The sequence below is a fragment of the Ipomoea triloba genome, chromosome 1 (assembly GCF_003576645.1).
Source record: "Ipomoea triloba cultivar NCNSP0323 chromosome 1, ASM357664v1".
Classification (NCBI taxonomy): domain Eukaryota; kingdom Viridiplantae; phylum Streptophyta; class Magnoliopsida; order Solanales; family Convolvulaceae; genus Ipomoea; species Ipomoea triloba.
In genome coordinates this window covers 35,583,175-35,597,401 of record NC_044916.1, presented here as the reverse complement: position 1 = coordinate 35,597,401, position 14,227 = coordinate 35,583,175, and the positions used below count along the sequence as shown (strand labels likewise).

The 14,227-nt window shown below is 36.5% G+C and overlaps 3 protein-coding genes across 3 annotated transcripts; all 3 read left to right on the top strand.

Annotated features, from left to right (window-relative positions):
• On the top strand, positions 1-1,202 carry LOC116011251 (putative transcription factor bHLH107). Its single transcript, XM_031250801.1, has 2 exons — positions 1-194; positions 648-1,202. The coding sequence occupies exons 1-2, from the start codon at positions 6-8 to the stop codon at positions 1,200-1,202; spliced, it is 744 nt and encodes a 247-aa protein (XP_031106661.1). The 5' UTR covers positions 1-5.
• Positions 1,203-1,554: 352 nt separating this feature from the next.
• On the top strand, positions 1,555-6,076 carry LOC116014384 (AP-4 complex subunit mu). Its single transcript, XM_031254435.1, has 13 exons — positions 1,555-1,707; positions 2,104-2,198; positions 2,411-2,614; positions 2,988-3,104; positions 3,203-3,331; positions 3,842-3,968; positions 4,152-4,255; positions 4,357-4,461; positions 4,734-4,828; positions 4,946-5,033; positions 5,134-5,194; positions 5,303-5,376; positions 5,596-6,076. Exons 1-13 carry the CDS (start codon positions 1,650-1,652, stop codon positions 5,692-5,694), a joined length of 1,356 nt encoding a protein of 451 aa, XP_031110295.1. The 5' UTR covers positions 1,555-1,649; the 3' UTR covers positions 5,695-6,076.
• A 6,344-nt stretch (positions 6,077-12,420) lies between these two features.
• LOC116001828 (AT-hook motif nuclear-localized protein 17-like) lies at positions 12,421-13,828 on the top strand. Its single transcript, XM_031242109.1, has one exon. It carries the CDS (start codon positions 12,562-12,564, stop codon positions 13,546-13,548), a length of 987 nt encoding a protein of 328 aa, XP_031097969.1. The 5' UTR covers positions 12,421-12,561; the 3' UTR covers positions 13,549-13,828.
• Positions 13,829-14,227: the final 399 nt, after the last annotated feature.

The window sequence follows — 14,227 nt, the reverse complement described above, 5'->3', positions numbered from 1 at the left end:
TGAAAATGGTGAACTCTATTCCTCTGCAGACACAAAACGAGGTAGATTATCATCATCATCATCACCGTCGATATTTAGCCAAGAAAAAGTCCAAAGAAGCGGCTAACAGACATGCCAAGGCTGAAAGTGAACGCAGGAAAAGAATCAATTCTCACCTTTCTACTCTCAGGAAACTCTTTCCCGATCTCACTAAAGTACGTGTAGTTGATTTTTTTTTTTAATATCTTTTTTTAGTTTATAAATCTATAACCACTATTCGAGAGTGTGCACTAAATTTCTGACAAAAAACACAAGAAGGTAATCCATTTTAGGTTGCCAGTTGACTGACGAACAGTTTGACCAATTTGGTTGGGTAATTGATGTTTTTGGTTTTGTTTTTGCATGTTGACCATTGCATGTTAACCCACAGAATATTCAATCCAAGTTTATATTAGGCACATGCTTTTAATTATTCAGAACAACTTCTAGTTATTCAGTCCAATCTCGGATCGTCCAATCAGTTGAACTAGACTACTTAACACGCACCACTTAATTAAGGCCCTAATATAATATATAATATATATTATTAGGAAAAATCATACATGTATATCTACAATGATCGTGCATGGGTTTATATGTATGTATGTATATATGATGTGTGTTTGCAGAAGGATAAACCGAGGGTGCTAACGGAGGCCGTTAAGGAGCTGAAGGAGCTTAGAGAGAAGGTGGCGGAGAAGCTGGAAGAGCATCAGAGCGGGGGGGAAACGCCGTTATTTTTGCCGGGGGAGAATGATGAGGTGGCGGTGGTCCCCTGCGATGGAGAAGAAGAAGGAGCGTGGGCGGTGAAAGCCACGATTTGTTGCGAGGATAGGCCGGGGCTGAACCGGGACTTGACGGAGGCGGTTCAGTCGGTTAAAGGACGGGTGGTGAGGGCGGAGATGGCGACGGTGGGAGGGCGGACCAAGGTGGACGTGGTGGTCCGGTGGTGCAAGGAACAAGGCGGCGGCGGCGGCGGGGAGAAGGATCTTGGGTCGCTTAGACGTGCCCTTAAGGCCGTTGTGGAAAATCGGTCGTTGGGTATGTTGTTGTGCCGTAGGTTGCGGGCCGATACATGGCCCGGCCCGAAAGTCGACGAGCATGCTAACAATTCGGCCCAGATATGTAGTTCTCTTAGTAATGGATCTGGACTTCCGGATAGTTTGCTATTGAATACAGTTTAATCCCAAAATTTGTATATAAGTGATAAATTATGATATTTATTGTAACAAGAATCAGCAGTATTAAAAATATATCAAATTTATAAAAATGATTTACATTATTACTATTATTACTATACAATAATATAAATATCTAAAATCTAAGAATTTAATATATATTATTAATATTGAACATCTATTTTTACGCATCGCGTATAGAAAAATACTAATATGAATATAAATATTGTTAACATAATGCATGTAACCGTGTATGAAATATGAATGTATACTACGGAGTACAAAACAGAAATGTTTGGGGTCTCCAAGTGAAATATATGAATTACAGAGGTTTGTTCTGAAATTTCTTCAAAATATACTTTGTTAGATAGTGCAACTGCTCAATCGAGGCAAGTAGGATTTAGCAGCAGATAGCACGGAAGTTCAGAGCTCAAATCGGAGTAGCAACGAGTGATGATCTCTCAGTTCTTCGTTCTTTCTCAGAGGGGAGACAGCATCGTCTTCCGTGACTGTGAGAGCTCTCTCACTCTCTGTATATGCACGTATTTATGATTAATTTATATACGCTAGTCTGCAAATGCGCTCTGTAAATTGGAATTCGTTTTCATATCTCGTAACTATGCTGCTGATTAATTTTCTCCGTTATATTCTTCTAAACTTCGTAATTATGAACGGAATTGAAGTTATTTGAACTCAAGCTGAGCTAGCTGATATGAATTGCGATATGACTTGAAGAAATGAGAATAATTACACGGCCATTGCATTTTCAGTTCAGTTATAGTCTTATAGACTGTGAATGAACTAGAGTAATTTAATTATAGACAGTTGAGGTATATTCTTAATACTCAGCCACTATTGGAATGTGTGTGGTTTTAAGGATTTTACTTAAATTATCGTTGAATTGCAGATCGAGGTGATGTACCGAAAGGAAGTGCTGAGATCTTCTTCCGCAAAGTAAAGTTCTGGAAAGAAGACGGTGAAGAGGAAGCACCGCCTGTATTTGTAGGTATTTTTTATTTTTTTCTTTACCAGTGTGATGCTGTCTTCATTATGCATTTCATAGATAAAATGGTTTTTAAAATAGGATTAAGCCTATATCATTGTAACACCTAATCTTTAAGCATTGATGCAGTGATCTATGAACTCCTCTATGTGTTATTTAGTTATTTAATTTCAACAAATATAATCTGCTGGCTTTCATTTTTCCTCTATAGAACGCGGATGGTGTGAACTATTTCCATGTGAAGGTTGTTGGCCTCCTTTTTGTTGCAACTACAAGGACCAATTTATCACCTTCTCTAGTGTTGGAGCTTCTGCAAAGGATTGCACGTGTCACCAAAGATTACCTTGGCATTCTCAATGAAGACTCCCTGCGAAAAAATTTTGTGCTGGTGTATGAGCTTCTTGATGAAGTCATTGTAAGTAATTTATTGGCATGATCTGTAATGAAAATTAAGAAGCAGGACACCTATCCTTCATTCAACTACAGCATTTTGCCACTTATTGCTGAAACTGCAGTAGATATATTATATCATAGTAGATTTTTGCTTCTTTTTTTTTTTTTGAAAATATTTGTGCAATCTGTCCAACAGTTCTGAGTTTTTTTGGGCAATTACATTCAGGATATCTAGTGATATCTGTGATTCTTTTTTTACCATTAGCCTTAGGTCTTTGTGGCATTGATGATTGAGGCTTTGGAGTTTCAGCTGCTTTAATTTTTTTTTTTTTTAATATATATTTCATTAAAGATTGTAAAGGAAACTTAATCTAATTGTGTTTTATTTATTCCAGGATTTTGGTTATGTTCAAACAACATCCACTGAGGTCTTGAAATCCTATATATTTAATGAGCCAATTGTTATTGATGCTGGACATTTGCCACCAATCGGTCCTGCTGCTATATTTATGGTATTTTAGATTGACTAACAACATGATTAGAACCAATTTTACTTTGGTATTAGTAATTCATCTCCCTCCTTGATGCTCTTTCACTTTGACATTGGCAGCAAGGGACGAAAAGAATGCCAGGGACAGCTATTACTAAGTCTGTTGTAGCGAATGAGCCAGGTGGTAGAAAGAGGGAGGAAATATTTGTGGATGTAATTGAGAAAATAAGCATTACATTCAGCTCAAGTGTGAGTAACAGTTTTAGATTCTGTAGCAATTTATGTGTTGCAGCAAATCTTAATCTTATTTAAGGAACCAATGTAACGATCATGAATCACAGTATGAGCACTTGGTGGATTAGGTAGGAAATGTCTGTAAATGATTATCTAATGCTCATGTGACAAAAAACCTCAATCTACATTTGACCTTTATGCCATAACACCCTGTCTGTAGAACAATATATTTTCAACCTTTATGAAAACAAATTGTGGGAGGCAAAAGTAATAACTGGTGGATATGTTGACTTCCAGGGTAAAAATTCATTAGATTGGTGGCACCCTTTATTTCTCCTGAGTTCAAAATTTCAAATTGTTTCTATGTACCGGCTATGCTAATGGCCTAATAATTAGATTGGCACCCTTTTCCAGTTTTCCATTGTTTTTTGTAGTTTTATTGACTTGCTGCATTTACTTTCGACATACATTGCTTCAAGATGTGCCTTTTAATCCAATCCATTTTTTTCCCTAAAAAAATAACAGGGATATATATTGACTTCTGAAATTGATGGCACTATTCAAATGAAGAGTTACCTAACTGGTAATCCAGAAATCAGATTAGCTCTTAATGACAATCTGAGCATAGGCAGAGGAGGGGGATCAATTTATGGTACTCTTCTTGAACTATTTAATTCACCACAATACTTTGTTACTTCTTCTGTTTTTTTCTGGCAAGCTTCATATTTTCTTCCTTCAACCATATTTATGCTCCAGTACAAATTCCTAGTTATGCCATCAACACTAAATTTAAGTTGATATCTCAATCAGTCTTTCTTATTTTTCCTGGAACAAGATTACAGTGGTTCTTCTGGGGCTGGTGCCGTGATATTGGATGATTGCAATTTCCATGAATCGGTACATCTTGATAGTTTTGACATGGACAGAACCTTGACTCTTGTGAGTGAAATAGGATGATGGAAGAGATTGTTTAATTTGGCCTTTTCCTGGAAATTATTTTCTTGTGACATCAAATGCTTGATTTTGCTATCTTTTATTAGGTCCCACCAGATGGTGAATTTCCTGTCATGAATTACCGTATAACCCAGGAATTCAAACCTCCTTTCCGTATTAATGCATTGATTGAAGAAGCTGGGTTGCATAAGGTAGGATATATATATATTCAAGAGGCTAGAAGGATCTGTAGATTTTGAATTTTACTAGCTACCTTCTGGGTTAATATGCAGTTGTGTTAATGATCAAAGTGATTGCACTTTTTCTTTTTTCTTTTTTGCATAATTTGAGTTTCATTCTGGCTTTCTCTTATAACATGAGCCTTTTTTTTAAAAAAAAAAATTAATAATAATAAAGATAGTCATGTGCAATATTTATCCAAACACACTGCTATTTTTGTTTGTTTATATTAATTATCTACTAGGCGGAAGTCATTTTGAAGATCCGAGCCGAGTTTCCTTCAAACATAACAGCAAATACAGTTGTGGTACAGATGCCAGTGCCAACATATACGTCCAGGTAATTACAATGCTAGTCACTTTTCTCATTTATCAAGACAAGTTCTAAATCATTCAGGGTTAGCTTTGAGTACATTGTGTAGTTGTCAACTCACATTTGTCCCTGTCAATAATTTAGGGTTGGTTTTGAGTTGGAACCTGCAGCGGTTGGGCAAACAACTGATTTCAAAGAATCTAATAAGAGGCTGGAGTGGAATCTGAAGAAGGTATTATCTCTTTTCTTATGTTTTGCAGTGCCTAATAACCTACAATCAAGTCTGGCTTTATGAAATAATGTTTCTGATCGATATCTCCAATACATCACAGGTTGTGGGTGGGTCTGAATGCACACTTCGCGCAAAGCTAACGTTTTCACAAGAGGCACATGGTGCGTAAGGAGTTAAAAATTTTTATATGCATTATTACCTTGAGCTCTTATATTTATTCCTGTTCTACAAGTAAGTATCTTGATTTATGTGACTGCTGGCTGATACAGGAAATATCACAAAAGAAGCTGGGCCTGTCAGCATGACCTTCACCATACCTATGTACAATCCGTCTAGACTGCAGGTAAAAGGCATCATATTGAATTTATTTCAGGACCTGATTTCTCAACTATTTAGTTTTCTATTTTATCTTGATAAAAACAATTTAAACTTCCTACTGTTGATTTAGAAGCAAATCCTTCTAAACCAGAGCATACAGTATCATTTTTAGATACAAGTATGTTGGGTAAAAGTTTTACTCTCAACTCTCAGCTTTAAGCAATGGGATGGATCTTTCATGCAGGTGAAATATTTACAAATCGCCAAGAAGTCAAAAACGTACAACCCCTATCGGTGGGTGAGATACGTGACTCAAGCCAATTCGTATGTTGCTAGGATCTGATAAACAGCGAGGCCATCCTTTTGGCTTCCCCTTCTTCATTCTCCTAATCTCCTTTTCAGCTTCTGTTCTCCTGGCATATGTATAACTTAGTGCCAGTCATGCTGACATATGAGCAGTTTCTTTCTCACATTACCTGAACAACGTCTCTCCTAACCATTTGTTGAATTTGCTTGGCTATATTGGGGACTAGTTCTACAATAATGTCTGAACTGAAAGTTGCCCTTAGTGTAACTTTGTTGTACAACCATGGTAAAGGCTGCCATAAAAAACATAAACTAGACAGACCATGGAGGTAAGTTAAACTAAATGCATACTAGAATAGATGGGCATGTTTCACTAGAATTCTTGGTGGTTTATAAATCAATGTTTATTGGCATAGTAATGTAGCTTGTCCTTATCTGGAATCAGGACATTAATTTAATGCGAGTGTAGTGGTAAGAACTGTGCAGTAAACCACCCACTATAAGTTTCTTTTCACAGTGTTGGAAGCGTGTCGTACCCAAAGGAGTTGAACTACTTTTCACTGAATTAACTCCGAGCCAATTAACACTAGGGGGAATTCACTTTTATTCATTGCTTTTTCAGTGAAAACTCTCAAAGCCAAGGGGGGAATTGTTGTGGGATTCCTACTAATTTGTCCTCTTCTGATAAAATGATAATTCCTTTTTCCTATTATGGGTCTTCCACTTTGTTCTCTCGTCCCTCTTTTACTATATAGTTTTAGTATGCTTGAAATTTATAGTAAGATTCGTTTAAATTCCCTTGATAGAAAGTAATGAATATTAGCTTCTAATTGATATGATAACTCATTTGCATATATACATCCAAAAAATAGATATACGGATCATTAATAAGAGTACTAGCCCTCTAGCCCCTCGCTAAAAAAAGAAAAAAGTACTAGCCCCTAAGACATTAGTCTAATAGATAAGAAGTCTTATCTAAGATTTGTCTCTGGGGCAAGTTGTAAGTTTGATTCCTACTATGAATATTAAGGGTTTGGATTTGGATTGGACTCCTCATTATGTTGGAGGTGAGTTTATAGAGTTTAGAATATAGTCTGACGAAGTTGGAAAGTCTTGAAATAAAGATTAAGTTTATCAATTTAGATTGAATTTGAATTAGTGTTATAGTAATCCTAATAAAGATGGCAAATGCTATACGCATCAACAAAAATTACATTGGTTTAGAGCTTGACTTACACATCAATACTCCGTACATATTATGCTCACCAATAGGAATATGACCCTATGTCCCCATTATCCTACATCACTTCAATCTTGATCTTGAAACCAAATTAGAGAGGGAGAATCGAATTTATATTACTCGTATTGAAATCATTGGAGAAAGATGATTGAATCCAATCCAAACCAATCATTTCAATTGTCAAATTATGGATGGGAAACAATGAATTAAGCAGTGGCGGGAATGAGCATGAAATAGACGGCTCAAAAACGATCACATGTTGACAACTCCTCCCACCACAAGAGAGAAGCAGACCCAACACCTGACTTTTCCCATCGGGTTGAATACTTGACGATTCCTCCCTCCCCCCCTCGTACATTATATTGCTTTGCCAATTGCCAATTGGCATCGTCTACTAACTACAACTACACCAACCCAAAACCTCCTCGACTGTTAGTTCTGACTTTTCTTTGTCAACAAAGTCCACACGTAACGCGTAAGCCATCATCATTGCTGCCTTTAAATTCCCATTCCTCAACTAGTAGGCCAACCCCGGCCCCCTTCAAATTCAATTATCATATGCTTTAACTTGTTCTTTCTGACTTGGATTCACTTGTGTAATATTCACTATTTTTACATATATGCACCGATTTTTGTCCGTGTTATTTTTTATCCCATAAATTTCGTAATGTTTTTACTATCGATGATATGATGTGAGACTATAAAAATTGTTGCTATAGGTTGAGCTTTGTCACATGGCTTGTTTGCAATCAAAGTTTATGGGCAAAAATGTTCATTCACATGACATGCTCCTGTAGAAAGTGTGATTTTTACTTATAAATCTTGGTTGCTCATAAGTTATAAGCAATAAATCTCTAGTCAATCTAGTGTCATAAGGTGGGGCTTACCCCACCATGAATTAGAAAATATATTTACTTAGTAATCAAATACTGAAAAAACAAATCAAATAATACCACATTATTTAAAAAAAAAAAAAAAAAAAAGAATACCACGTTAAGAAAGAAAGATTGGATGAAAAATTTATGAAGGGTGTATGTGTAGCATTACTTAATAATCAAATACTGAAACCACGAGTTAGAAACAAAAGATTTAATTACTTAACAATGAAAAATCTAAACAAATAATGTCACGTCAAAAAGAAAAAGTTATGAGATATCTAGCATTGCTCATATTAAAAATGTCACCAATGAGACCAAAATAACTTTTTTCTCATAAGTATAATCAAATGGCACTATTGTGGCTATGGACAGCAATAACAGATTTTTCCGAAAATTTTTAAGAAAATTTTTCTTTAAATTAAAGATGTTATTATTGCAGTTATTACTCATAACATGCATATTAAATATGCCCCATCAAGGTAATATTACTTACCCACACAATTATGTGTGCGTATTTGTTACCTTCATTTTATCATAATTTTTTGTATTACTTCAAATACCACTCACCAAAAAATCTTGAAACTTCCAAACTATTGAATTTATCAGCAAGCTAAGTATTTCAGTCTACCGGGTTCCTTATCTTCTAGAATGTACGTAAAGGATTGAGCTTGAATTGAATTCCAATAGTCATAACAGCAGAGGTTGCGGCTACAATATAATGTCAGGATCACTACCCCCATGTCGATCACAAGATTAAGAGGTGAAAACTTTGAAAGTCAATGATGAAAGGGAAAATAGTCAAAAGAAGTGAGCTGCCATTTACAAATACAGCGTACCAGGACCACTCCGGCCTGTGAAAAGATAAACACCACAATGCAACCCAATTAAATTGATCAGATTGTTGATTTAATAATTAAGATTACACGTTTAACTTTTAACTAGAGCGGCTTATTAACTTTAATTTGAGTCAGTCAATTATATGTAACATAGGTTAATTTACGTCTTTGTGATCTTTTACCGACTAAAATCACAATGCGAGAGTGTCGGTCAACTATGTACAACATAAGCTAGTTTATCTCTTTATGATATTTTACTGGCTGAATAAACAATTCAACAACAGTGTAGTGGCGGCATATATACATGCATGGCTGGAAGATAAGAAAATTAAAGTGGGTTGATTTATATGAAATGATGCACGCAGGCCAGGGTGAGTATTAGTATAGTACGTAAACATATAGAGACAAATTAAAGAAAAGAAGAGAGTAATAGTAATAGCAATATAGAGGGAAAGAGGAAGGAAGATGGAAAGATCCACAAAAGCAGCACCCCCCATTACACAAAAAGAAGAACATGAAGAAGTCATTGTCAATCCACTCGGTCGGAACCTTACCCCACCCCCCATCCCCTCTTTCTTTCCCGTGGGGCAAGTCAAGGCCGGTGATCGGCTAAGCTAATAACCACACCAATGACTTCAATTTTGTCCACAAGAATGAGGGTTACAACTTTGACGATAGTAGTAGTGTTACTTGTATTGAATTTTTATAAGTATTCTATAATAACACTAATGGCCTCAAAATGCTCACAAGTACGTATATGAGAATTTGACTAAATCTCACTACTATAGAGATTTTCCTCCCTTCCTAAGAAGGGAGAAGGGAGAAAATGACCCTTCAAATATAATTAAAATGGTAGCATGCTAGCTTCTTTTTTATTGAATCCATAGCATAATATCTTTATAGTAAAGTTTACATTTTTTTTGTTTAAGTATTTTCCCACCTATAATTTATTGTATTAATGTATTATTAAGGGGCCATGGTGCAATTAAGTAAATGATTTAGTCGTAATTTAGGATATTCAATTTGGGTTTAACTGAATATCTACATGTAGTGATGGCATTGTAGACTTTAAGCAATATAGTCCCCCTATAGCTCGAGTATTCAGTATACACACACATCATGAGAGGAGTGGAAGATAAAACACTGACGTTACCCTGCAGGTTTACGTACCATCCCAACAATAAACTCCAACAGCTATGGCTAGAGATATTCATATGATCCTAAAGCTTCCGCGGTTACGAGGTCAGGTTCATCGTGATTCAAGTTTGTTACAATTTGTGCTAGTTTATAATAGTATCTAACATTTTGTTGTTTGTAAGTTATTACACAAGAACGAGGTTTATCTCATTTATACCCTTAGATAGTGACTATAAATTTTTCTTGTTACCCAAAAAATTGTTTTATATATGGAGAACAATTTATATTTTAGCTCTAGTCAATTAGTGAACATATAGGAGGTGGCTTGACGTTGGCGAGATGGATCTGTAACTCGATCTATACCTTTGTATCCACCAACGTTTCCTACTTTGCTCTTCTGGATGGCACGTTGTAGGAATCGTTAGTCCTGATTTTGATTTTTAATAGGCAAGATTATAAAATTAGTTTTAAATTTTAATCGAGAATAATATAAAATTAAAGTTGATAGTATTTGTATAGTTAAATTATCTAAATATTATAATTCCAACAATACACTTGAAACAATGACTCACTCCAAAATGAGGCTATACTATGAACTTTGAAGATTTGATATATTATTATTATATAATATTTGAAGCACATCATATGATGAGTCGTGGCGTATCTCTATCTGGATGTATGTATATATGCAATAAGTGGAGCCTACTTAACACCCAACTCAACTAGCGGCGCCAATGGTGTTTACTTGGTTTCCAAGCTCACCCACCTCACCGCTCTCTATCTCTTTCCTCCATGTTCATTTACCCTTTAAGCAATATTCCTCACTTTCTCCCATATTCATTTCCCCTTTCAAGCAAAATTCCAAGATCCTTTCTTCGGTTCATTCTCCCTACATTTCCAAATGCAATACCCCACCCCCACCCCCCTTGTCCCCACCCACATTTTGCCTCTCCTATATCTAATCTCTTTAGGGTCAATTCCATGTTCTATTTTATTCACTTGCTTAAATAGGTTTTCACATTGTATGCAATAACGTAATTAGGTTACTAAACCTAAAAATTAAATGAGTCAATTAAATTTTTAAATTAATAAATTTTAAACGTCTATAAAAAAAAAAAAGTCATGCAACACTCAGTAATCCGGTAATAAAAGATTTAATCGATATATTGGACGAATTTCATTAAATTAATTAATTTTATGGATCTAATTGTACTTGTTGTAGGTTCAGTAACCCAATTACATTATCACTTACAGTTTAATGACTTATTTTAGCATTATTTTTATGCACTTTCATATTCATATATGCATAATGGAGGGATTAAAAACCTTAAAACTAAAATCTATATGGTTAATAGTAAGTTTCATGTTTTATGAGCTTCAAAAAAAAAAGTATACAAATATAATACATTTTTTTTTCTTTAATATCATTCACATTTTCTTCTTTTATAATATAATAAGGTATATTAACTTTTGCAAATGGCTTATCATATTCATTCCATTTTAAATTAATTTAGTCCCTCACATTAAAAACTGAAGAAATGACATCTCTTAGCTATGCTATATATCCTTTTTGTAGTGCCGAATCTTGTATGTGTTCCTAAGAAAAGGAATTTGTCCATTTTTCGAGGTCTCAAAGGGGCGCGGAAACACATAAGAACTCTTGAGTGCAAAAGAGATGTAACTCCAGTTCCTTCGGTTCGGAATCGGTAGTCAATCCTATTTCCGATAGGGGCAGTTGACAATTAAATCCGATTTTGACCATTATTTTCATATCCGTAATAGTGCGAAAAGAAGGCCTGGCTACAAGTTGTTCAAAAATATGAGTTTAAATATGTGAATTTGCTTTCCTCCATCATTAAACCAACATTAAATTTACATATTTATTAACTCCATGTAACAAAGCTATATGAGATAGTGTTTGCTTGATTTTTAATACGAGGGTTTAAGTTTTGACAATTGAAATGTCGCATTTATTCAATTTGAAAGATAGTTATCACATACATAATGGGCAATAATAGTTAAGGGATTGTCAACAATTGAAGTTAGTAATTGTATGAGTATATCAAGTGATTGAGTTTCACATTTTATATATTTAATTATTTGTACATAGCAATTAAAAAGTTACTTTCTCAACCTACTGAAGAACTGGGACACCGGGTGCCACTAGATCACAAGGTCTTTGGCAGTAATTTGTAGTTTAATGACATCTTTATGCCTCTTCTAAATGGGAGGTCACAAGTTCAAATTCAATTAAAAAAAAGTTATTGGTTAAAAAATTAAAAACCTTATATTCGGTTAGAAGCGAAGTGAAAAATGTAGTCTTATCTTCTCTAGTTGAGTGTTTCCCTTTCTTTAGATTCAAAAATTGCATTGTTCTTTCGTACGGAACAACTTAAATTGATTTATCTCATTGTGATACTTTACTGATTAGGATTACAAAGTTGTTTTAATCTAGAGTACAACTTCAAACTTTCATAAATTGAAGTCATTTATTATTGGATTATTTTTGTGTTTTTAAGGATCTATAATTTTTTTTTTACCAAATATGAAGTAAAAGGGAATTCTCGAAAAGCAAACAATCCCTTATCTCTTTCCTTATCTAGCCTTTCAACTTTGTTGGCTTTATTTTATTATATTATACACAATTCAATTCAATGACATACACCCCAATCATCCATAGACGACGGTCCGTAGAGAGAGAGAGGGGGCTAGAGATAGAGATAGAGATAGAGAGAGAAAGAGTTGCTTGTTGAAAGTTGAAAGATATATTAAAACTATATAGTCTATCTATATAAATTTATAAAGATTATTATATGATGAAAGGGGAATATGTAGAAGAGAAGAGAGATCATCACTCCAACACTATGTTTGCTAAGCTCCATCAAACCCAAAAGTTTCACCCCCACCACCACCACCCTTATCACCAACCGCCGCCCCCGCCGCCGCCTCAGCCGACCTTCCACCACCCCTTCCAGGTCGGCGCGGCCCGGGAATGCCAAACTTCCGAGGATACCGACAGCCCTCCATCCACCACGGGGAAGCAACCCATCACCCCGCAACCAATCTCCGCGGTGGTGGGCGCGCGGACGCCTTCGTCCGGCAACGACGGCGCGTCCATTGAAGTGGTTCGGCGGCCGCGCGGGCGGCCGCCCGGGTCGAAGAACAAGCCGAAGCCGCCCGTGGTGATAACGCGCGACGCCGAGCCGGCTATGAGCCCTTACATTCTTGAAATACCCGGCGGGGTTGATATAATTGAGTGTACGACCCGGTTCTGCCGGAAGCGGAATATGGGGCTCTGTATTCTCAACGGGTCGGGCACCGTTTCCAACGTGACGCTCCGACAGCCCTCCACCACGCCCGGGGCCACCGTTACTTTCCACGGCCGCTTCGATATTCTCTCCATCTCGGCCACCCTGGTGGGCCCCAATGCCACCTTTCCGTCCCTCATCGCCAACGGGTTCACCATTTCGTTAGCCGGGCCGCAGGGCCAGGTGGTCGGCGGCGCCGTCGCCGGACCTTTACTCTCCGCCGGGACGGTGTACTTAATCGCCGCCACCTTCACCAACCCTTCCTATCAGAGACTTCCGGCGGCGGCGGAGGAAGACGGGAGGAGCTCGGGCGGCGCCGGGAATGACGGCCCCGACCTACAGCACTCGCCGCCGCACACGGACGTCTCCGGCGGCGGCGACAGCGGCGCCGCCGCCGCCGCCGATTCTTGCGGGATTTCGATGTATAGTTGCCATATGCCTTCCGATGTGATTTGGGCTCCCACGGCCAGACAGCCACCGCCACCTTACTAGATGGATTTTCATGTGACTAATCCCTATATCTTTATTGGGTGAGACAGCTGATCTGGAGATTTAAGGCTATTCCATACCAAAGTCAGGAACAACTAAATGGAATGTTTTGTTGATGTTTCCTCTCAAAAGTCTTTCATGGTACTGTGAAAACTCCGTAGATTTTTGCTTTTATCGCATATTTTAATGTAGTTTCGCCTTTGATTAATTAGTTTTGTATGATCTCTGTACTTTCCCTCTATTACTATATATATTATTTAGTTTCTTGCTGGTCCTACTTGAATTAATATTTTGGATATATATATATCCATATATCTATCTGTGCCTCACACACCCAAATATGGCTTTAGCTTCCTTAATGCTCCTTGTAATTTAGTTTGTCCAAACATTTATTGTGTATTCTACTACAAATAGTATAACACTAAAATACCAGGCCAATCTTCGTTTTTGCAATATAAATGTATAACTTGATTGTTAAAAGTTCATATTCCTATGCGAGTAATATATGCTTTAATTTAGTATTAGAGTTAAAGTAAATTTGAATTTGAGATGGAACATAATATAGTATTGAACTAGGGATGAATTAGTAGATTTTTACTTGAGATTGAATATATGTTTTAATTTGAGCGATAAAAAATTTGCGATCACTGTTTGAGAGTATGCATTAAATAAATTTTGCTTT